Raw genomic sequence first — 25,225 nt, 5'->3', positions numbered from 1 at the left:
CTGGTTTTCAATTTGAAGACACAGCTGCAGGGGGCTCTTAAAAGCGAGCTCGAGAGAGAGATGCTGAAAGATTTGGAGCCCAGCGTTAAAATCTAGAAAAGGGAGGCGTTTTTAGTCTTTTCATTTACAATTGCTCTGCTTCCTCTGGAAATGCTTTTTCTTTTAAAGCCTGAAAGCCCAAGCATATTTATTCCGACTTCATATTTTCCCCTCCTTTTAACTTATCCACAAAGAAGAACCAACGGGAAAATGGCAATAGAATAAACTCCACGAAGTATGCTTATTTCTTACGTTCTCCAGATAAGTAGGCAGCTTGGCCAATTTCAGAGGTAGAAACTGTATCCAATGAAATGCCCGTGCGAGTGGGGGGCGGGGGAGGGGAGAAAAGGCTGGACGCCTGAATTTCTCGTTAAAACGAACAGATCGGGATTGCCTGCAAGCAGATCCCGGTGGCCCCGCTGGCTGGCCTTTTCAAAGCGTTCGGGGACTGTTGCGATGCCTCTGCTCTTCCAGAAACCTCTGAGATTTGTGAGCAGCATACGTGTCCCACTTGTCAGACGGGATCCCCATCCCCTGGTCAGCCGCCCTTTGCTCTCCGGTGTTTGTTTGTTTGTTTTCTTTCGGCCGGGCAGGAGCCGCTCCCGAGCGGCCGGAGGGGCGTGTGCGTCTCCACCCCCCCGCGCGGTTCTGCTTCTCCGGGGCCCCCGTGCGCCCGCGCCGCCCGGGGTCGCCGGGGCCGGGCGGCGCGCGCGGGGGGTCCCTCTGCTTGCCGCTGGCTAAGAGCGCGTGTTCTCTGCTCTCCCGCGCACAGGGCACCACGAGCCGCGCGGGGCACCTGGCGGGGCCCGAGCCCGCGCCGCCGCCGCCGCCGCCGCCGCCGCCGCTGCGGGAGCCGTTCGCGCCCAGCCTGGGCAGCGCCTTCCACCTGCCCGACGCGCCTCGCCGCCGCCGCCGCCGCCGCGCTCTACTACTCGAGCTCCACGCTGCCCGCGCCCCCGCGCGGGGGCTCCCCGCTGGCCGCGCCCCAGGGCGGCTCGCCCACCAAGCTGCAGCGCGGAGGCTCGGCCCCCGAGGGCGCCTCCTACGCCGCGCCGCGCGGCTCCTCGCCCAAGCAGTCGCCCAGCCGCCTGGCCAAGTCCTACAGCACCAGCTCGCCCATCAACATCGTCGTGTCCTCGGCCGGCCTGTCCCCGATCCGCGTGACCTCGCCCCCCACCGTGCAGTCCACCCTCTCCTCCTCGCCCATCCACCAGCTGAGCTCCACCATCGGCACGTACGCCACCCTGTCGCCCACCAAGCGTCTGGTCCACGCGTCCGAGCCGTACGGCAAGCCCTCGCAGGAGCTGTATGCCACGGCCACGCTCCAGAGGCCGGGCAGCCTGGCAGGTAACGGGCTCGGCCCCGGGGGCGCCTGGGCGCGTGCTGGGGCCCCGGGCAGGAGGCAGGCGGACGGCCGGGCTGGAGCCGGCTCAGGCTGGGCGTGTCCGTGGGCGGGTGTGTGTTCAGTATCCGCTGAAGGTAGGGAAGGCCAGGGTGTGTGTCCCTAGGTAGGCTTGGTAGCATCTGAACTCAAAGCTATGGGTTGCCTCTGTTTGGAAGTCATGCAGTCTCTCAAACTCTTAGTATCCTCTCTCTCTCTCTCTCTCTCCTCTCTCTGTCTCTGTGTCTCTCTCCCTCTCTCTGTCTCTGTGTCTCTCTCCCTCTCCCTCTGTCTCCTTCTCCCCTTCTCCCTCTCCCTCTCTCTCTCCCTCCCACCCCCCCGCCAATCTGAAGCCGAAGATATCCATCCTTAAAGTCAAGTTTAATAAAGAATCACATAGACCTGTTGATCGTATCCAGAAAAAGAGTGCAGAGAATAAAAATAACACTGTTTCTGTGATCACCCAGGTAGTTATCTACATTCAGTTGTAGAAAAAAGTAAGGAGTTTTCCCAAAGCAGACATTCACCTTACAGAGATTTCGATAGTAGTGAAAAAGTAACCCATGATTAATTGCCTTGAATTTTTACTACTTTGTGATGGCTCGAATTTATTATATTTTGTCTAAGTTTAGTCACTGGGAAAAGGAAAGGACGCTCCCATACCTGTCATTGAAATTACGTAGTTTCCAGCAATGGGGAAAAAGTAACCCGTGATGAAGTCCCTTGAGTTTGTTGCCTGCTTATTAAAGGGACGGAGGAGCTGGGCTGGACTGGGGTTTTGGGATGAAGCCTGCTTTTCTCTGACAGTTCAGAGGAGGTGACATTTCTGTGTTCGTTATGCCTATCAAAGACCAGGCTGAGCTGGTGATTGTCTGCTGGTAGCACCATATGTTCAGCTTAAACGAGACACTGTGATTGAACGACTAAAGTTTTGTCTCCTCAAACACCTGACAACTAACCCGGATTTATTGTCTTTTTTTTTTTTTTCCTGTTATGAAAGTATTTGGTAATTGTGTCACTCCAGTAAAATGCTGCACTCATATGCTTCCCTTCTTGACATAAATGGATGACTGTGAAGTTAAATAAGATTAAAAAAAAGGAACTTGGAAACATGCGAGAGGCATGTCCAAGGGCCTTTTTAATTCAACACAGTAATTGCTGGTGTGGACTGGCCCGGCGTAGCAGGACACAGGCTGCAATTCCGCTGCCCCCCAAATCTGCTAAGAATGCTTATTCTCTCACTCACTCCTTCTCTCTCTATAACAGAATTTGGGAAGTGACACTCACTGATGCCAACCTAGTGCCAGTATCCAAATACCTATTATGTAGGGACTCAGGAGTGGCAATCTAGTTGGAAGACAGGGCTAGGGACCTGTATGGAATCTTCTTTTATATAAGTTTGGAAACTTTGTTTTAGAAGTTTGTAAAATAAGTTACTAGATCGTGGCAAGGAGTGGGAACCTGGGGGAGCTTGTGGGAGACTCAAGCCCCAGGACCCCCTTCCCAGCCACCAGAGAGAAGAGGCAGCTCAGCCCCAGAGAGGCCCAGGTGACTTGCTAAAGGCCATTTCGTTCCCTGCACAGACCTGGGGAAAGAAACCAGTAGTCTTAGCTTGCAGCTCTTTCTCCCAGTGATCATACATGCTAAACTTGGGCATGTTCCACTCTATCACTTTAGTAAAAATAGGGAGTGTGGGTCTGGTGGCGGGGGGATGTGAATGGGGCGGGGAGAGAGCCTGACAGCTCCTTATGTCACTGAATGTAGGAAGAGGCTTTAAAAGTAAATGTGTTGTGAAGATCGCTTATACTCTAATATCTGGAGTGAATGTTTCTGAGGATATGATGCATGTTGTGTGTGTGTGTGTGTGTGTGTGTGTGTGTGTGTGTGTGTGTGTAGGAAGGCTTTGGCCAGAATTAAGAGAACTTCAGTTGTTCAACACAATCCCATGTGCCTTCACTTCCCTCCTCATTTCCATCCATTCCTCAAATTCTCTGTGATGCGATTTCATTTTTGCTCCCTGGTGGGAAAAAAAAATCATCGTGCCATTGAAAATTCTTGATTTTTGAGCTACAACGAGCACTTTTAATGTTTGAATTACTTTGTTTCAAATGCATACTTTTAAATATTCATTTAAAGGTTTTTTCATGCAAATCGCTGCTGGCGGGTTTTTGAGTTCCAAATTATTCTATAACTCTGCATAAATACTTGGGTTGCATAAGATCGTTGGCTCTATTTAGAATTTAGCAAACTATGGCCCAGGAAAGGTGTGGGGACCGATTCTAACCTTTGTGAGAGATCAGGAATCCTGGAGCTTTTGGCCTCCATACCTAAATCTGTATGCTTGGTACCATTCCAGGCATCGTAAAGTTTTGAGCCACCTGGTTTGCTAACTGAAAGCACCAAGTCAAGACTGAAAAATAGCTTTTGCGTTTTCAGGATTGTGATTTTGGAGATTTGTCACTGATAGCTAGGAAGTGTGAATACAGGATAGACGGTGACTTTCACTGTTGGATGCATTCATTCCTTTAATTATTTATTAAGCACCTCTTAGGTAGTGGCACTGATTTAGACCCTAGGAATACAGAATTGATCAATATCAACCAAAATCCCTGGCCTCATTTCAGCTGGAGAAGACAGAAAAGTCACAGGAATTTTTAGCAGAGTGGCCAGGGAAAGCTCCACTTAGAAGGTAACTTTTGAGTCAATTATGAAGGCAGTGAGGGTGCTGGCCATATTAATATCCAGCGGAATGGTGTTCTGAGCAGGAGGGACAGCAGGTTCAAAGGCTGGTAAATGGAGGTGTGTCTGATGTGATTGCAGAAGAGCAAGAAGACCAGTGAGGGTGCATCAGAGAGAAAGAGGGCAAAGAAGTGACACAGGGTCAGCAAAGTGACTAGCAAAGTGGGGCTGGAAGGCCTCATATCGTCAGTCTTGATGAAGATTTCAGGGTGCTGGCTGTACCCTCCCTGGGAGCTGCTGAGGGTTTGAGCAGAGGAGTGACACAATGTGGCTTAGTCTGTAACAGAATACACTGTAGGGGATCAAGGGCAAGAGCAAGAATACGTGTTGGGAGGTAATTACAGTAATGTAAGCAAGAGACAGTGATGGCTTGGGCCAGCATGGTAGCACTGGAGGTTATGAAAAGTAGTGTAATCCTGGATATGTATATATGGTAGAGCTGACCGAATTGTCTCATGGACTAGGTGATGACAGTAAGAGAAAGAGGACTCAAGGATGCCACCGACTCAACAACCAGTAGAATGGAGTCACCATTGACTGAGATGGGGCAGGATACAGAGGGATCTGGTTGGTTTGGGGGCAGTGCTGGTATATATTAAGATCATGGATTTGGACATGTGATATCTATCAAAAGGCACATGTGAAGTAGACAGTTGGATACACAAGTTGGAGTTCAGGGGAGAAGCCCAGGCTGGAGATAAAAATTAGGGAGTCATCAGCAAGTAGATGGTATTTGAAACCATGAGTCTTAGAAGATACTACATAGGAAGTAAGTTTAGAGAGAAGAGGTCCAAGGACTGAGCCCAGATGCCTCCCACAAATGTAGAGGTCTAGGAGCTGAGCAGGAACCCAAACAAAAGAAAGATAAGCCAAGAAGTGTAGGTCAGTGTCATTTCTTAGAAGCCAAGAGAATAGCATGTCTCATGTAGTTTCAAACAAAAACTTAACGAGGTAGGTGTGATTCTTACCCCCATTCTGCAGATTTGAAAACTGAGGCTTATTATCAATGATAAGTCCCTTGCCCAAAGTTATTGATACTTTGGCTGGAAATGACAGGGATGCGATTTGAACCTAGATCACTTTGAATCCAGCATCTCTATACTCTTCAATACACATGATACATGGATAGAGGTAGTGTATTTTGTGTTATTGAAGAAAAACAGCAAAGATGTAGAAATACAGTATAAGTTTTCAACTTATTTAAATGACCAGTGATTTTTAAGAAACCAAAATATCTCAAATGTGTCAACATCCTGTTGAATATGACCAGCAGTACCAATTTTTGTTCAATTTCGTAAAGCAGATAACATCATCCTTTCATTTTCCGGTTTAGAGCAAAATTAATCCTGTTAAAAATAGAAATCTGAGTTGTAAATATGCATTAAAGTTAAGTCAAACATCAGAAGCTTATTTTTAGGTAAAAATGAAATGGATTAAATGAAGATTCTTAGCCAACGATTGTAATCAAAACTGACCTAATATGGAGAGGAATTTGGTCCAGGCGTGTCTGTCTTGTAACCCTGCCAAAGGGACATCAAACGCACTGTTTAGAGGGGATCACACACTATAAACCCCACATTCCACATATTTGGAGATCTGATTCATTCCCTGATTTGTTAATACTTTCAGGTGCACCTGTTATAAGAAAGAAAAAGAAAAAAAAAAAAAGCCTAATCCTGGATAAAAGCTTTGCAATCTGCACTGTCATGTTCTCAGAGGAAACCTGAAGTCTCCTCAGGTGATGAGCGAGTTTGTTTATCCCACAGCACTTGGGATGTGGTCGGAATGCAATGTGATACCTGGCTGCTTCAGCCCCTTTAAATTGCATTTCCTGAAGGCGATCTCTCCCTGCCTGTGGACAAATGCTTGAACAACTCTTGTGAACCTTCTGGCTCACGCTCAAGTAAAAAAAGAAAATAAAAAATCCCAGTTTAGATTTACTAATTAGAATGTGATCAGCCTGTGATATCAGTCAACACTTTCATCTTCTTTCCAAGGTGGTTACAGCTGGCTGTCAACCAGAACTTCCAGGGTTTCTTTGGAACTGGACCTCCCTGGGGACCCTTCCCCAACTGCAGAAGCTCCAGTGCTTTCCCCGCTGGCCACGCCCCTCAGCCCCTTCCCCCTCCTCAGAAGCTCATGCTCTCAGAGCCCCAGCCTTGCCCAGGCATCTCCTTCTGGCTCAGAAAGTAAAATAGATCTCTCTCCTGCACTGTGCACTCAGCCATCCTGCACCCCAATGCACTTGGGGAGTATGGGCTGATTCCCACTCATTGACTGTCTCCAGCTTCCACCAACAAAGTGATTATTCAGCCAGCCATTTACCCTCTACGACTCTGGGATCCCATTTCACAGCAGGGAACCCACGTCTGAGTGGAAGCCCGCTCTCTCCAGGCTCTCTCTCCAGAGACAGCAGGTACTAAAATCTCTTCAGCAAACCTCCTCTGTACTTGCTGACCCCTGTCTAACAGCCTCCGTGTGCCTGGAGGCCCGGGACTCCCAGACATTCCTTTTAAAGTCACTCTGCGCAGCATCTGATTGCAACTTACATGGTATCTGATTGCTGTCCAATTGCTGTCCGTCCAGGTCAGACAGCAGCAGGCAGAGTGTCGTTTTAATATCCCGTTTCTGTGAGTTAGTTAATAGCTGGATCTGGAAATGTTTGGGATGCTAGGGACCCCAAAGGCTTTCCTGATGCCTTTCTTTTTTGTTGATTCACAGAAATTAATATATCTTCCCTTCTCTCCCTACCACATGGCGACCTTGCTAGTTAAAATGGGGTAAACAGGTCTCTTTTGTTCTGTTGTAAGAGAGTGGCATCTTTATGTAGACTTCTGTGCTAGCCTTTCCAATGTTATTGATACTTACATGATTTTGATCATGCTTTAATTTAACGGGGAACATGTAAATTTAAAAAATGACAGCGTGTCTTGGACAACAGTTAAGCTAACATGACTCTCTCAGCTCATTTGCCTCCCCCAGTCTCAGACCCTCTGAAAAATAGAGTACAGAATTACAACGGGGAATGCAGTCACAAAAGAGACAAGAACACAGAGGCCAGCGGGTGGGTGTCGCCAACAAGCAAGCCATTGAAAAATTTTTTAGAAAGCAGAGTAGATAGGAGTGATAAGCAATGAAAATGTAGACGGTTCTCCCAAGAATCTGCTATGTCAGCGTGGCTGTCTCGCGTGAGTGTTTGGCCAGGTTCAACCTTCAGAGTTCGGCTGGGGGGCTGAAGAGAAGTGAGGCTTAAGGTGGAGGGATTCACTGGAAGCCAGAGCTTGAGACAGTGGCTCCCTCCTCCCATCACAGCCCCTCCCTCCTACCGAGATGGCGACCCTGTGGCCAGCGTTTACTGCAGGGAGAAGACCAGGTGTGATCGCTTAAAAAAAACTGAACAAACTGCCTGAGGAAGTGAGAATTCAGTTATGGCTGTTAGTGGCCTAGATAAAGTTCATTGCCTACAGGCTTGTGGGGTGATGGGCTGGCAGGGGGCTGAGAGCTGCCGCCCACATTCTCATTCTGCAGGAAGGCTGCCAGCCCATATGCCCACCCTCCTCGTCATAAATTCTAATACAGGGACGCACAGTGGAAAACATTTCTGTTGATGTCGTAGCAGAAGACGCTGCCTCTGGGTTTCTCCTTCTCAAATATGAGAAATCAGCAAGGATTACTGAGGAATTTGGGTGAATTAGTGGCATTGAAAAAAAAAAACAGAAAAATGAACTGCCTCTCAGAAGAAACAGATGATTTACAGAAAAGGGGGAGATTAAAAGAAACAAGACAAAACTTTAGATTCAGTACTGAGATTTAAGAAGATCTTGTATTTATTAAGTAAGAACTGGGTTGATATGTGAAAGGATCAAAGAACAAGAAAATCTCTTTAGGCTGTAAAAAATATAACTACCCATATTAAAAATTTGATAGAATGAGTGGGAAATAGTCAAGGAAATCACTGAGAAGGGAGAACATAAAGGGAAAGAGACAGAAAATGAGAATAATGCAGCAAGAGCCATAAAGGACAAATCTGGGAGATCGGACATATTACTACAGCCCCAGAAAGAAAATGGAGAGAAGCAAATTATCGATGAAGTAATGCAGAACAATTCCTCAGAGCTGGGGGGCCTGTGTCTTCATAGGAAATACCCTACGCTTGGAATAGAAAATATTTTGTCTTCTACATCATGAAATTTCACAGCACCGACGTAAAATAGACCCTGAAACCTAGGGAGAGGAATAAAACAGATGCCACCTGACTTGCAGTAGTGATACGGGAGGAAAAAAGAACACTCAGGTGATGCTCTCAAAGTTCTGAGGGGAAATAAGTTTCAACCTAAAATCTGTACACGGCCAAATTATCCATCATCTATAAAAAGAATATCAGATATTTTCAGACTTGCAAGTACTCATGAAGTCTATCTCTTAGGCACCCTTTCCTAGAAAGTTACCACAATTGGAGGATGTATTCTAGCTAAATAAGGGCATAAAACAAGAGGAAAACATGGTACCCAGGGAAGCAATGTATACTGACCAGAAGGACGATGAAGAGAAATCCCTGGGGGGTGGAAAGATGGGACTCAACACATGAATGTTGACAGTCAGGAATGGAATGTTGGGGAAATTCCAAAGGAGTCTGAGGCATTTTAATATTGATGGACAGAGCAAGTAGAAGCATGCGTAAGAGTAGTGAATTTACTTGCAATTATAGAAGAAATCATTGCATTCTGTTGAGTTGCACAAATACAGGACGCAGTGATTAACAGCATGGATTGAGGGGCTAGACAGACATGGGTGCATATCTTGGTTCCGTTACCAGCTCCGTGACCTTGGGTAGTTGGGTTTGGTTCAACAAGTCTTTACTGAGCACCTGTTTTGTGCCAGCCGCTCTTCTAGGTGCTGGACACACACCTGTGAACAACAGAGGCCAAAGCCCCTTCCTCTTAGAGGTAATGGTCTGATGCTGATAGGATATTAGACGGTGAGAAGAGCCAAGTGGAGAAAGACTGAGAGAATTAGAGATGTTCTAGGGCAGGGTGGCCAAGCTCTCCACGATAAGGTGTCCACTGAGCAAACACCTGAAGCCGGGAGCCATTGCGGATGGACCTGGGGAAGGATGTACCAGGCAGAGGGAATAGCCAGTGCAAGGGTCCTGAGGTGAAATCATGCTTAGCCTGTTTGGGGAACAAAATGGGGCCTCTCTGAGATTGTTTGCATATCCTATTGTGGGGATAACAATACTGCAGCAATTATACAGAGTCATTACAAAGATCATATGAGATTGAGATCATGCCTATCAGTTGTTTATTAGCATGTCTGCACGTTAAAAGGGCCCAATAAATAACTATCGTTACTGTGGAGAATCATGATATCAGCCCGGCTCTACTGGGCATTCACATATACATACAATGAAAGTCATGACTCCGGGGGTCTCCCTTGACTGGAAGCGGGTAGGAGTGCCGTCAGTTCAGAAGTAGCTTGTGATACCAAGAGCCGTGAGAGAGGACCAAAGGCTGGGGGCATCCGTGGAGGGATGAGGCACATCCAGGTAGGAGGATCAGGAACGGGATCTTGAAGAAGGCAGCATTTGAGGGAGTTTAACGAAGTGCACCCGGACAGGGTCAGTCACGTAGGAGGACGAGGTGTAGCTGGGGAGGGACCTGCATGTCGGTTATGGGTAAGTGTCCAGTGGTGCCCTGAGTCCATGCAGGTTTAAGGTGGAGCTTAGGGCAGGCACCGGGGATGTACATGAGGTCAGAGCCACACGTGGTCTGAGGTCTGCTCTCCTGAGCTTGGCTCTAAGGAGGTCTGGCCACATTCAGGAAGCACGGGGGAGCTAAGAATGGTTTTTCTGAATAGAGACTTTTATCCCACTTCTTTTTAATAAGGGTCCATGAGATTTTTTTGAAAGAATAAATTCACCAGAACACCTTGTAAGCTTCTTTTCACTTGGGATTAGGACCCCAGGAGTATGGGAATGACTATCTGAGATGATGGACATGGAGGCAAGGTGAGGGCGTGAGGGGTTTGAAGAGGAACGGATTAAAATAAGGACCCGATGCTGCGCGGTGAGGCCAAAAATGGATGGATGGATGGATGGATGGATGGATGGATGGATGGATGGATGGATGGATGGATAGATGGATAGATGGATGGATGGATAGATGGATAGATGGATAGATGGATAGATGGATGGATAGATGGATGGATGGATGGATAGATAGATAGATAGATAGATAGATAGATAGATAGATAGATAGATAGATAAAAATAAGGACCTACTGTAGAGCACAGGGAACTCTTCTTAATACTCTGTAATGACCTATCTGGGAAAAGAATCTAAAAAAGAATGGATATATGTATATGTATAACTGAGTCACTTTGCTGTACACCTGAAACTAACACAACATTGTAAATCAACTATACTCCAATAAAAATTAAAAAAAAAAAAAAAAAAAAAAGGGACAAGTTCTCCAGCCCCAGAAATGAACCAACTCTCAGGACAATCCCCTTTTCCCTCGTTGAGAAACAGGCCAGGTAATGTTCAGCCAGATGTTTCTCTGGTCCTGAAGTCTAGAAACCCGTCTTATTTTTTCAGTGCGGCAGATCACATGGACGGCTGGTAGAAATAGGAGTCTGCTGGCAAAATGCTTTTAGATATAATGTCGAATCAGAGAAGGAAGTGATAGGATGGGAAGGGAGAGACACGGAGACACACGCAGTCCTGCCTTGGTTGGTCATCTGGACTGTGGCTTCCGAGGGGGTCCCCAGCACCCAAGAATGAGAAAGCCTAGCTTGTGTCTGACCCCATGGTGTGAGTTTCTTCCGCTCTTCAGACTCCGTGCCTCTGAACTTAGGGTCCATGGGACATCGATGGTAAAATATGCCTTGGTTCCTCGGCAGTGCTTACACATTTTAGATCACCGGTGTGGGTTAATTTGGGCAAACAGGTGTCTATGGTAGCCACTCACTTTAAGTATCAATGATCCTAGTTAACCAGTATCTCTGCCTTAATAAGTATGAGGCTTCTTTTAAACGTTTTTTCTTTTTTTTTTTTTTTTTATTTATGGCTGTGTTGGGTCTTCGTTTCTGTGCGAGGGCTTTCTCCAGCTGTGGCAAGCGGGGGCCACTCCTCACCGCAGTGCGCAGGCCTCTCACCATCGCGGCCCCTCCCGCTACGGAGCAGAGGCTCCAGACGCGCAGGCTCAGTAGTTGTGGCTCACGGGCCTAGTTGCTCCGCGGCATGTGGGATCTTCCCAGACCAGGGCTCGAACCCGTGTCCCCTGCATTGGCAGGCGGACTCCCAACCACTGCGCCACCAGGGACGCCCCGTTTTTTCTTTTTATCTAAGCAAGAGGGATTATGGAGAGACCAATAGTTTTAGTAGCTGTGAAAATAACCTTCAATAATTAATAACTCAAAATCTCTCAAAATGGAGTTCATTTGCAACCAAGCCTGCATCAAAATCCCTCCCACCACAATATTTAACCAATGTGCATTTTATAATTTTTTAAAATTTATTTTATTGAAGTATAGTTGACTTACAACGTGTCAATTGCATTTTGTAATTTTTAAAAATTCGTCATATTTAGCCCATGTTATACATAATATATGTTATGTATAATACATATTTCTGCTTATTATCTATATTCTAAATGTATGACAAAAATCACTATGCACACACCCATGTGTATGTATATATACATACACATATATGTGTGTTATATATATATGTGTGTGTGTGTGGGTGGGTAGTTTTATATATGGATAAGACTTTGCATTTGCCATGGGATAACTAAAGTGAAATACCTACAATCTCTAAAGGCTAATCTCAAGCAGATCTATTGATCAATATATGTATTTTTTCTGCTGTGTATTACGAAAGCACTGACTTTGCTACAAAGAAGAAAGTATCCTGAATTTTCCTCCAATCAGAAGAGGCAGAGCATTTAAATAAGTGGGTTTATGGGCTCCCTGAGGGCAGCTGAGCCCTCTGCATATTTCAGAACTCCTCACCACGCCTCATCTAGTAGATATTCAACAAATGTCTTCAACTAGCTATTATAAAGCTAGCTAGTTGGTGAAAGTGTTACATCCCATTGATAATTGGAAATTATCCTTAGTACAAAGCGAAGCATGAACACAAAGAGATACCAGGTTCTCCCCAAAGTGAGTGAAATATGAAAATATTACCAACAGCTAACAGAAAAACTTGACTCAATGGGTATTAAAAATCTGAAGGGTAAAATACCTGTCCTCTCACCTCTGAGTTTCCCAGTGCTTTGGAAAGTGGCTTCCTATGTCTTTAGGTATCACAGTATTAACAGACGCCCAGACAGCAGTCTGTGGAATGTCATAGGCTCACCTGGAGAGCTAGCAGCTCCCTGTGTGTAACTCCAGAAACAAAAGCGATCATAAAAACAGACTGCTTATTCCGTGGCGTCTGTATATGCTAAGGACCTGCCCAGGAACCTGCAGGTAGAGACTTGGCAGCAGAGGAACCAAAGAAAACCATTAATGGTCTTGACCCAGTGGACTTGAGCAGCGCTTCCAATTTCTATTTGCTTGTAAATATCTTCACACATACTTGATAGCATTGATTTTTCCTGTCTGGCTTCCTGGATGGTGCCTGGGCCCACGGGTGCCATGCTATTAAAGAGGGGGAGCCCGTCCTGATCTGGAATGACACCTGCCTGCATTCCTTGGTGTTTCTGGCTTCAACCCTAGCTCTCCTTGAATAGACTGGCAACATGTGAAAGGGGTCAAAACCTCCGCTAGGAGATAAGTGCACACATATGCGCGTGCGCGTGCACACACGTATTCATTTAGGTCACCACCTCAGCTGGTTAGAATCAGATCATGCCACAGTCCCTTCTGTGGCTGAGTCAGTAGCTGATAGTGGTTGACACTGCCACACACAGACCCTTCACCTTGACAGTCTTCTAGCATATGTAGTATTTGTTCTGCACTGGAAGAATCAATACAGATTTCTGTACTAGGAAAGCACCGGTAACATCACTACTGTACCATAGCAATTGGTGGTTAGCAGTAACTTCTTTGGATAACGTAACAGACCAAAAAAAAAATGGGTGGGAGAATTAATAGGCCTCATCAATCGTGCATTTATTAGGGAGTTAATGTTTTAATATAACTTGTATTCAAATAGTAATTATTCATGTGTAATTCAGTGACTAACTGGATTCTAAAACACACACATACACATATTAAAGCTTTTACCGGAAAAGAATCAAGGAAGAATTTTAGTCCTCGGAACTGTTTATTACACAGCATAATTCCTCTCCTCTCAAACTCCTTTTTTTGTATGCCAAGTATTATGTTGAGTAATGTAATAAAACTTTAATAAGAGTGTTGATATACAGAAATTATAAAATGTAAACATAGAGAATGACTAATCTATGAAACAGCTTATTTGCCATTTTTCCCCCCAAAATTATGTTGAGAGTTAATGGTGTCTTTTGCTTCTGGAATTATCACTAAGGCCATTCCATGGGTATTGGTGAAACATAGAAAGCAGTAGAAAAATGATACAGGGAGAATACTTTTGAAGTTTGCATTTTATCAGCTAAATATCAAATTTTTGAAAAGGAATGTATACATCTAACTCAGAATGCACAATCTGAGTAAAAGACCTCTCTTTCAGATGCTGAGATGCAGAACATCTTAGTTCAGATATTTTTCAAAATATTTAAAGCAATTTATGAAGAAAATTGCATACCTTAGCCTACTTTTGCCTGATACAACCCTTCTCCTTATCCATACATTGAGAATTTCCTCTGTGCCCTTTGATGGGCAAAAACCACATGCACAAAAATGAAAACTGAGCTTCAGTCCCCACAGCAGTCAGCTCTTTGGAAAGCAGAAGGAAGATTTCCCATCCCTCCCAGCCGAAGTCTGTCTTTGCATCTCGGTATAACAAAAAAGATGGGTCAGGAGCACCTTGTCCTGGATTCTTTTCTTGGAAAGATTCGTAATTGTCCCTAGAGATTGGGTCAGGAAGCCAGACTCCAGATGTACTGTTGGCACATTGCACTGATGGGGTATTGAGAAGCATCTGTGGAGAGATAAAATGACACTCGTTGAGTGTTATCTGCCTTGTTGATAAAGAAGAGTATCTGTGTGGATGTGAGACTATCTCCAGGGCTCCAGAAGGATGCCAAAGTTGAAAACGTCTAGCAACCAAGATATACATCCATAGCTAAATCAGTAAGTCCTGGCTTCTCAAAGGGTGGTCTGCGGACCAGCAACACCAAAATTGCCCAAGACCTTGTTAAAAATGCAGGACCTCAGGCCCTTCCCCAAACCTGTTGCATCAGAACCTGAATGTTAATCAGGGGACTCGTGTGCCCATGGCATTTTGAGAAATGCTGAAACACACAGCTAGTCCACTCAGAGCTACTCTCTACCTACCCTGAGATAAGAAAACAAAAGCAGACGGGCGCCAAACCACCACTGTCTATCTTGCATGTTTCACTAGTACTAGTACCATCTTAGACAAGTAGGTTTCCCCAGGCTCTTTGCTTGGAGCTGTGTGTGAGTTGACATAGCACATCATCCAATTCAGTGTGGACAGGGAGCCACGTGACCCTGGACTGAAAATAAAAGTGGAAACGGTCCATCCTAAGAATGCAAAGATGTCCGACTCCACATCACTCATGCTTCATCGCCACTGTCTCCTCACTTTGTGCAGTCCTGCCTGTCACAAAAGGAATTGAACAAAAGAAGCCTATTTTTCTAACAGCTTGGGAAGAAATGCTTGTGGTTAGGGAGGAAAGACAAGAGGATAAGATCACGGGGGCACACTTACTGCTGCATCCTGACCAGGGATTTTGGCCTTTAAATTATTCTCACTGGAAAGTATTTGAGCCCCAATAGATGACAGTATTCATTTGGTAAAAGGTGAGGTAAAGTGTCGTAATTACGATAAGTTGTATTGGAAACTTTATCAAGCAAATTGCAGAAGCAAATGCTTCTGCGTTTATTCATTGTCAGAGACCGTGTGAGCGTTCAAGTTCTTCGTGATAGCAGCAAAGCTATATTACGTTGGCAAAATATAGGAAAAATCTAGGATTTACGAAAAAGATGAAACAGGAGGAAATTTTTTGCTTTCCAAAACAGACTTATCATAGAATCATTTTATATCATCAGATGGCCTGTTTGTTACATTGAAATTATTAAGCTTCAGTACAATTTTACCACTGAATACAAATGAATTAATAATCTCCCTTCCAAACAAATATGGCTTGTAGCCTATAGTATAGGAAATGTGTCCATATATTTTAACATTTATAACAATATGAGATAAGATGTCAAACTAATTCAATGAATGCTGATCATTTGCAAATGAAATTTAGTGCATGGACTTGACTCAAGATATACAGGAAATATTTGAGGGTCCTTTAAATAGTGAAATTAATATGTGAATCGGCATAGGAGTAGGAAGTAGATTTTGGAATTTCGATTTGTGTCAAAAGCAAAAATCAAGAATAAATCAAGTAAGTATCATGGTGAGCATTTCTTACATCTAAGGTGTAATATTTGCATCTCTCGGCCATTTACTTAGAACCCATTTATGATATTAAAAAGTTAACCAAGATTACGTGACCTTTTGTATTTCTGAAAGTGCTTTTGCCAAGGTCATTTTTCTCCCAGGAGTTTAATAACAGATATCAAGCCGGACTTGTTAAGAAGTTCAAAGTGCACAAAATAACTAGTTCAAAGCCATAAACTCTCACAGAGGGAAGGCGTTCTGCCCACACAGGCCATGCTGCTTGGCCACGTCGCCTAGTGATGCCAGCATATCTGCAGGGAACATACCCTGAAATCAGAGCATTCAGCAAGGAGGAGGTGCAGTGGGGATTTGCGAGGGCAAATCTGCTTTTATTCCAGGCTCTATGTGTCTCTATAAAAGTCCTATTTTGCCCTTCAAAGATGTGGTTTCACTAATAAATAGCAATGCATGAACTGATTGCACACAGAATTTTTTTAAAAAAAACCCTGAATTCTTAGATTTTACTTTGGACTTTACGTCATAGCACAAGAAGGTTATAGCTCTTCTTCTGAAGACAGCTCTTTATCTCAGAAGTGAAAGCACTCAGCTCTGCCACCTGGTCACAAACTCATCGAGTCAGCTTGCTCTGGTCCACTGACCGGTATGTCATTTAGGTCCTTCTTTTCCTCCTTCCATTTCTTTGCAAATGAGCATGTGAAACTGGCTCCCAAATTTGAAGAGAACAGGTCAATGGCAGTGTGTCCTTAAGAACCTAATATTGATATTTCCAAATGAAAACCTACAAACATTTGTTTCTTTGCAAAAGCAAGTGAATTCACATTGAATTAGAGAGCCAGAAATTGTAGAGTATAGAAATAAGAGAATGTGAATGGGTCCCAGTGAAAAACAGAATGAATTTGTTTCGTTCTGTTCAGTAAGGTAATTGGCATAATGTGGTAGTAAATGATATTATTTGAAGAAAGCAAGAAATGGTAAATTGAGGGTTGTAACACATTAGATATTGATTTCTTTCGGATATGCCTGTCTCCTCTCTCTTTGATTTATCTGGCACAGGGAAGCTGTCAGGGTGATTCCTGTAGTAGAGTGACGAGGCATGGGGTGCCCATTAAATGCACCTCGCTGCTCCGCGCTTAGATGGACTGAGTTAGAATCTTTTCGGGGTTGTGTTCGGGAATCAGTGTTTCAAAGTCTCGCAGATGATTCTGCAAGGAAGAAATGAAGATTTGAGAACTAATCATATTCTAAGCAATGAAAATTCAAATGCAAATATATATGTATGTATGTATGTGTGTGTATATATGTGTATGTGTGTGTGTATATATATACACATATATATATATGTATTTGAGCTGAATCTTTGGTCTGCAGTTCTCATGAGTTCCTTATGTGTGATCTCCTGTTGAATATTTCAGATCCTTTTGCTGAAAATATGGTTACTGTGATTGTGAAATTGTGAGTTAAAAAATATCTGTTCAGTTTTTATAATCAGTTGTGGTATGAACTTATAAAGAGTTCGTATACTAACTGGCATTTCTTTTAAAAGACAATATGGATTAAATAGATAATAAAATCACTTCTGTAAGTATTGTGAACTGACTCTACTACAGAGGGCCATTGCTCTCACTGCTGGTCCCCTCTATCTGAGAAACACATGAATCTTCCTCCAACACAGCTCCCTTGAATAGTCTTCTGCTGGAATGTCAGATCCTCATAAAGAACTTTCTTGACCACCGTATGAAAACAGTATACCCTCCGACACTGTCTACCCTCCCCCCCCTACTTTATTTTCCTTCAGTACCTTTATCTCTAAATGTGATGACTGACTTATTTTCAAGGCCAGGGACCTTGTGTGTCTTAAGCATCATGGTGTCCAAAACTCCGAGAAGTTGCTCACTTAGTAAATATGTGTTAAATGAGTGAACGTATCAATCAATATGGATTAACTGGCACGGGTAAACGCTCTATGTAAAATCTAGCAAGTAGAAATTTATTTGCAAATCAGTCTAGAAGTGTTTTCTATTGCTGGTCAAATGGAACAGAGCCTGTTGGATTCTCTCTCTGTGGATTGGAGGCGTGAGACAAGCAAGGCAGTGAGGATACTTTACCCTTTCAGCTTCGTAATTATTTTCCATGTCAAGAACTCCCTGCAAGTCCGTCACTGGCTTTCCTCTGGATCTGCAGATGTTTGTTATCTTCGCTCAGCAGGTTTAATTTATGCCATATCCCTTTCTAAAAAGGATTCCACCTTCTCTTGGTTATTTCAATATTTCTTTCCCTTTGAACTTCATTCATTCATTCATTCTTTACAATTATCCATTAAAAGGCAACATTAATTTTTTAAGAAAAAATAAAACCTTAAAATTTACATTTTCCAATAATACTTCACAAAATTATCCGTTTTTTTCCATTTATAATATTTCACAATTAAATCTCTTAAGTTGTTTTTGATATTTTGATAGTTTAAATTATAGTGTTTGTGTTTTAGAATCAAAAGGTGTATTTTCATGAGATAACAATTTCTTGATTCTAAGATCGAATGACGTGAGAATACCTATTTTTACGCTGCTTTATCAACTGCAGAGCCCTTCACACAGATTTCTCTGACCTTGATCCTCCCACAATGCCATGTCATACAAACACATGTACTATTATTTGTATTTTTACACTAGAGGTAACCAGGGCTCAGAGAGGTTTAGTGACTTGCCTTGATTTGCCCAGCTGGTTAAACACAGATCTGGAGCCCAAATCATGTCTCCCTATTTCAGTTTGTTTGGGGAAAAAATGACACAAGAAAAGAGCAGTAGAATTACTACTTTAGATGCTACTTGAGTTTACTTCAAACTGCTGGGCATTATACATCTGTGCTCCTAAGGCCCCCTTTTGTGTGCAGAATCAGGGGGCAGCCATGCTTTCAAGCTTCTGTTCCCCGAAAACTGGGTTCACTTCTTGGTGGGTGTCGAGCCAATAGCCACAACCAAGCCAAAGAGCAGGGAGAGGAAAGATTTATTACTTGCAGCAAATAAGGAGAACACAGGGGATCTTTGCCAAAGCAGAGTCTCCCCAGACAGCAATATTGGGGACGTTTTCAGCTAAGGGTCCATGCACATTCATGAGGGGGCTTGAGCAGAGGAGAATTCAGCATAGAATTGGGGCACAGGTTGACAGAGGCCAAGCTTTAGCTGGTTGAAGTCAGGAAGGTCAGCATCATCCTTCCATCCTCTACCTGGGTGAGGGTTTTAGTTTCTGCAGAACTCAAAGGAATACTGTTATGTATATCCCTTAAGGAACCAGGACCCTGCCCCAAGGCTGCACTGTTGTTTCTTGAATGCTCCTCCCTTGTTTCTGCATTTCCTCCCTTAAGATCACTAATTACTGAGACCTGTTCAACGGCAAACACTGTAGCCAGGCGTAGATCACAAAGTGGCTTAGGCCAAAATGGGTTCTCTTCTGTCAAGAAAGCCATTCCTGGTTCTCTTTCTCCAGGGACCCCCTAACCTACCTGCTTACACTTCTGTGTAGGAGTTGCTCTTGTAAGTGGTGGTGCTGGAGTGAAGGTACCTACAGAGCTCCAGGGGATGTCCCAGGTCTAGGGCCCCTCTACTCTCCAGGGTCCAGTCTGCCCTCTGAGCCCCTGGAGCCCATACCTCCATCTGTTACCTAATGCAAGTTCCTGTGCCCGACGCACAGTGAGGCCAAACAAACCCGAACGTCAGCGATTGGATCAGAGAAAGGTTTATTGCAGGGCCAAGGCCAAGCAAGGAGAATGGGTGGCTCGTGCTCAAGATACCCCGAACTCCCTGAAGGGTTTCAGCAAAGCGTTTTTAAAAGCCAGGTGAGGTAGGGGGTCACAGGGTATGTGATCGTGCACAGTTCTCTGACTGGTTGATGGTGAGGGAACAGGACAGTTAACATTATCAATCCTTAGGCACCTGTAGGTCTCGGGGCTCACAGTCATCCAGTAGTTAATTTCTTCCATTTGGTGGTGGTTTTAGCATTGTAAAACAACTCAGGAAGCGTGCCTCAGATACTGTTATCAAGGTACTTCAGAGAGGAGCTACAGCAGAGGACATGGGGGGAGGGGTCTGTCCCAGGAAGACCCCATAGGGTCCTGCTTGGTTACACGTCTCTGCCACAGAACTGAACCTCTCCTCTCACCTCCCATCACCAGCACCACAGCCGAGTGGCCAGGAGTGACCAGTTCTGAGCCATCTGAGCACCCAAGTCAGCCCTAGCAGCAGTGGGCCAGTGACTGAGGTCCTAGGACACATGGTAGCTCTTGTGCAGCAAGTGTCTCAAGCCTGTTCCTGCATCAATTTGCTGGTTCTTCCCAGTCCTCTGGGGCTCCTGGACCTGCAGGAGGGCCTGGCCTGCACAGAGCACCCATGTGGTTGTTACACTACCCTTCAGCCCTCCTGGATCACAACCTCTCTTAGCCTGTAAGCCGAGCATTCATGCTTCAGATGTGAGTCTTCAAACCCATTGGTTTCAGAAACATACTATATATGAACACTGCCAGGGCCTGGGCTCTCTAGACCCAAACTTTGTCTTCTGAAGAGGAGAAGTAGGATGAGTAAAAGCATATGATAGCATTGAAAGGTTAACATGGGATGCTGAAAGCGTTGCGGCAGAAATTGGTCATAAAGTCTGGACACAGGTATTATACTTGCATGACCTGGGTCTGCAATGGCGGGGGACTGGTTGATGCAGTTGGGCTGGTCCGTGGGGTCTGCTTTCCCTTTTCTCTTGGGCCCATCCATGTTTCCATTGCCCTTTGTCACACTGCTGTTCTGAGCCCTCAGCTTGGTCAAGGTGAGGTTCTCAGAATTGTTCTCCACCAACATAATTGGCCTGGACATCCGTGACATTTTAACGAAGTCAGAGTTTCTCTAGCGTTTTTTCTTGTTAACGTTGTTCCAGTTTCTGGCAAAGATGCAGATGTTTACTAGTGGTGTTTTGAGTCCAGTGTTACGCTGAGCACTCACGGTCAAATAGACCGTGATGGTAAAAGAAAATTACTACTAAAGAAAAGCGTATTTTCTTTTTTTTCTTGTTTTTAAATTGGAGTCTAGTTGCTTTACAATGTTGTGTTAGTTTCTGCTGTGCAGCAAAGTGAATCAGCCACATGTATACATATATCCCCTCTTCCTTGGATTTCCTTCCCATTTAGGTCACCGCAGGCACTGAGTAGAGTTCCCTGTGCTATACAGTCAGTTCTCATTAGTTATCTGTTTTATACATAGTAGTGGATATATGTCAATCCCAGTCTCCCAATTCATCCCACCCCCAACTTCCCCCCTTGGTGTCCATATGTTTGTTCTCTACGTCTGTGTCTCTACTTCCGCTTTGCAAATAAGTTCATCTATACCATTTTTTTAGATTCTACATATATGTGTTAATATACGATATTTACTTTTCTCTTTCTGACTTACTTCACTCTGTATGACAGTCTCTAGGTCCATCCACGTCTCTGCAAAAGGCACAATTTCGTTCCTTTTTATGGCTGAGTAATGTTCTATTGTATATATACACCACGTCTTCTTTATCCATTCCTCTGTTGATGGACATTAGGTTGCTTCCATGTCCTGGCTATTGTAAATAGTGCTGCAATGAACACTGGGGTGCATGTATCAAGAAAAGTGTATTTTCTTTGAATCAGCAAATATATACACCATCTCATGAAATTTTGGAGCCTATTCAGAGAAGAGGTGTGTGAGATTTTTTTTTTTTCTTGAAATTGCCCCAAATAAAACAGGCCTTGTTAGTCGGGGCCTGATATGTTCTTTCTTGAGCAAGAGTGGTAGAGGGCATGAATTCCAGAAGTTTCACTTTTAACCTTTAATTCCTTGCCCCTCTTTTTTCTCCTAGTTCTGTCTCTCTTCCCATTAACTGTGCCCACCCAGCCACGAGCAACTAAAACCTGACCACAGTGAATAAAAGGGGTGCAAACAATGCTTGGTTTAAAATGCCGTATCTCAGCTCTATGCATAATGCTTAAATATGCAAAGGTATTTTGCACAAATGTCTCCACAGGGAGACACTATGAACTTACAGTTCTGTCAAAAGCATGCTAATAAAAAAGTGTAGTATACTCTCCAAATATTTAATAATTGTACTATTGCATTTTTCTTAATACCAGCACATAGAAATTCTGCTATCCACAGAGGTAGGCCTTATCTTAAGATTCTTGCTCCTCACCTAGGACCCTTGGTCATTAATTTCTGATTTATGATACTAATAAAAATTTCCTAATGTCCAGTAAATGCTTATAAGAAGAGGATTTTCACACATACCACTTAAAAGATCAGCAGGTCCTTTTACTGTTCATTGTTGGATATTTTTAGCTGCTTAGAATCGAGGAATGGTGATGAAGTTACACCTCTAAATCTACCAGGGATGGATAACTTTTATTTAACTATATGACATTTGGATGTAATGACTGTTTCCTTGTTTTTTACACTTCTAAGTTCTTGGCAATATTATCAAAACCTTCAGAGGTAGAAAGAACTGACAGCAGGAACTCGAGGCTTATTGTACTTAAATAGATTCCTGGAAAATACGAGCATGTGATAATATTCAGTGTGATGTTGGCATTTGATAAATCAGATGCAATGAACCTAATTATGTAAAACAGTTATTTTGAATCTATCACTCATCTGAACGCTCTCTAAATCAGAACTTATTTAATTACTAGCAAAGGGAAAGGTATGGAACTTGCCTACTTGATTCCCTTCCTTTCCTCAAAACATTCAGTGATTGTTATCAAGACTGAATTCATGGAAGTCTTAGCACTGCCCCAGTCCTTCGGAATTGCTCTGTTCTCTGTTGATTTAAATGTAAAGCAGCCTGTGTAAAATATACCAGTAAAACATTTATCTGTTGGCAATTTCAAAACTTTTGAGTGGCTTTGTCCTCAAATATACTAGACAAGAATATCAAAATCTTTGGGGTTAGATCATTCTGAAGAAGCAGCCCAATCTTTGAGCACTGAAGATGTTGGCTTTAAGGTGGCCACCGGTGAAGGCCGGGGCGCAGCTGGACCGAGGGAGAACTGTCCACAAACACAACCAAAATCAAGGAATTCCAACTCCCTCTAACTTTAAGCTGGAATGGAGGGCTCCCAGTTGGGACTATTCAAAGGCAGTTGACTGTTAAATCCCAGTGTGCCATGTGGGTTATTAGCTTTGGAGAGTTAGCTGAAGTGTCTTTGCTAAAATCATCTGTAGCCTTGTTTGGGTTTCGTGTGTGTCCTGTACTCACCATTGTTAGATAACCGTCTCTCCTTGATGCCCCCTCACTGTCCCTAGATGTCCTCCACCCCATCTGTCCCCGTGGAGATGATTCTCCTGGCATGTCTACTCCTGTGACTCTGGCTTTCCCTCGGACGAAATATTCGCTCTCAGTCAACGTCTTCTTTTTCGTGTGTCAACTCAAGCTCTTAACCCTCTTGAGAGTGTTTCCTCTTGCGCAGAGATTCCCTGGCCCACAGCACTGCTTCCAAGCCACACCTCTTCCCATACAGTGCAAGAAAGAAAAGAAAAAAAAAAAAAGACACAAATAAGGATTTACGAACACTACAGGCACATGCTGTGTAGCCTCGATTTATAAATTAAACCAGTTTGTGGCAACCACTTGAACTGTTTCAGAGGAAGGTAGACTAAATGCAGATCCTTTAATTTGGAGGGTAAGAGTAAAGGAAAACGTAACTTGAAAAGCTTTTTCTTTAAAATCTGCTTCTCTCAGGGATTTAGACTACTGTTAAGTCCGAACATTTTGGTTCATTCATCGTCCAGGGAAGAACTGCTGATGAGAACAAATTCTGGTCCACTTTTCAAGAACAGCATCAAGACGGCTTGACTTGCCACCATGGCTTGTGCATTTGCTCATCGTTTTAAATGAGAATTCCTGTTGTAAAATTTCAGGTGCAAGGACTAAGAGATAATAAGAGCTTTTTAGGTTTGACTTCAGTCTGCCTGATTTCTTTAGTGAGGAAACCTGCTACATTCGTTAGGCTGGGAAAAATGCTGTTTCACTGGCCCTGTTCAGTGCGGATTTATCTCAGAATCATTATCATCCTTATACAGAGATCAGGTTTGGGAGCAAAGCAAGGCAGCTGGGTGATGCAGATAAGCTGATTAGCTTGACCTCTTGCTGCCATTCATTTGATTTTCTGCAGATTTCAACATTCCTCTCCCCGCCAGATTCAAATATGTCTTTGTTCAAACAAGTTCTGTTTGAATGTCGGTCGGGTCTTACTGTCTCCTTGTCCATTCCTTTCAGCTGGGTCCCGGGCCTCATACAGCAGCCAGCACGGCCACCTGGGCCCGGAGCTGCGGGCCCTGCAGTCCCCAGAGCACCACATAGACCCCATCTATGAAGACCGCGTCTATCAGAAGCCCCCCATGAGGAGTCTCAGCCAGAGCCAGGGGGACCCTCTGCCGCCAGCACACACGGGCACGTACCGCACGAGCACAGGTGTGTATTCAGGACCCCCGGTGGGGGACCTGTCCACAGAGGGTGGGCCTGACCACAGAACGGGGGCCTGTCCACAGTGGAGTGGCCTGTCCACAGAGGGCGGGCCTGTCCACGGAAGGGGGGCCTGTCCACAGTGGAGTGGCCTGTCCACAGAGGGTGGGCCTGTCCACAGACGGGGGTCTGTCCACAGAGGGCGGGCCTGTCCACAGAGGGGTGGCTTGTCCACAGAGGGGGGCCTGTCCACCAAGGGTGGACCTGTCCACAGAGGGGTGGCTTGTCCACAGAGGGCGGGTCTGTCCACAGAGGGCGGGCCTGTCCACAGAGGGGTGGGCCTGCTTGGAAGCTTAAAGAACGCTCCCTTGTGAAAGGGGTGTGTGTGTGTGTGTGTGTGTGTGTGTGTGTGTGTGTGTGTGTCCTGTTTCCTCAGAAGCATTATGATATGACCTGCTTCTCTCATTAATATTTGTGATGAGGAAAGAAACCAAATACGACTCCACTTTAGCTCCCTGAGTAGACTGTAAATGAAATAAGTACAGGGGGGTTGTCAGCTCATTTTGTCACACAGGCAGATCGAAGGAAGCAGTACCAATTTTTTGTACGTCATTATTAACGTATTTAATGAATATAACTACTTTAGGAAAGCACAGTCGCTATACAGGACATATAAAGGCATATGCCTCATGCTGGTAAGTGTTTTTTTAATGACACAGTCTACCTGTTTGGCAAGCTTGGTGGGAAAGAAGCATATTTACTAAAAAATGTAGCATATTTTGTAAAGCCAACTGAGAATTTATTTCATACACACTATTAGGTTGAATCATATGAAATTATTTCTGAAAAGTCGGTTATTGGCAATTGCGTATGGTTCAGTCAACTGTATAGCTTTCCTGGATTAAATATATATTTTGAATTGACACAACCTTAGGCCACGTGAAGAAGGACAAGTGTTTTCCAGAACATGAAGCCATTTGCAAAATAACTGGTTAAATGTCATGATTAAATGTGCTAGAGCACATTTATCTTAACTGTAAAATCAATATCATTAAGAAGATACAGAGAATTGCACT

At 44.2% G+C, this 25,225-nt stretch overlaps 1 protein-coding gene across 1 annotated transcript in view; it reads left to right on the top strand.

The window, feature by feature from the left end:
• CTNND2 (catenin delta 2) overlaps nucleotides 1-25,225 on the top strand; it is a 942,908-nt gene that overhangs the window by 532,938 nt on the left and 384,745 nt on the right. The window contains 3 exon segments of the mRNA XM_082382599.1: nucleotides 812-939; nucleotides 941-1,386; nucleotides 23,964-24,158. Coding sequence (XP_082238725.1) covers nucleotides 812-939; nucleotides 941-1,386; nucleotides 23,964-24,158 — 769 coding nt within the window.

This window comes from Balaenoptera borealis (assembly GCF_965194805.1).
Source record: "Balaenoptera borealis genome assembly, chromosome: 2".
In the NCBI taxonomy this organism is placed as follows: Eukaryota; Metazoa; Chordata; class Mammalia; order Artiodactyla; family Balaenopteridae; genus Balaenoptera; species Balaenoptera borealis.
The sequence above is the reverse complement of the archived record's forward strand: the minus strand, read 5'-3'. Positions and strand labels throughout refer to the sequence as shown.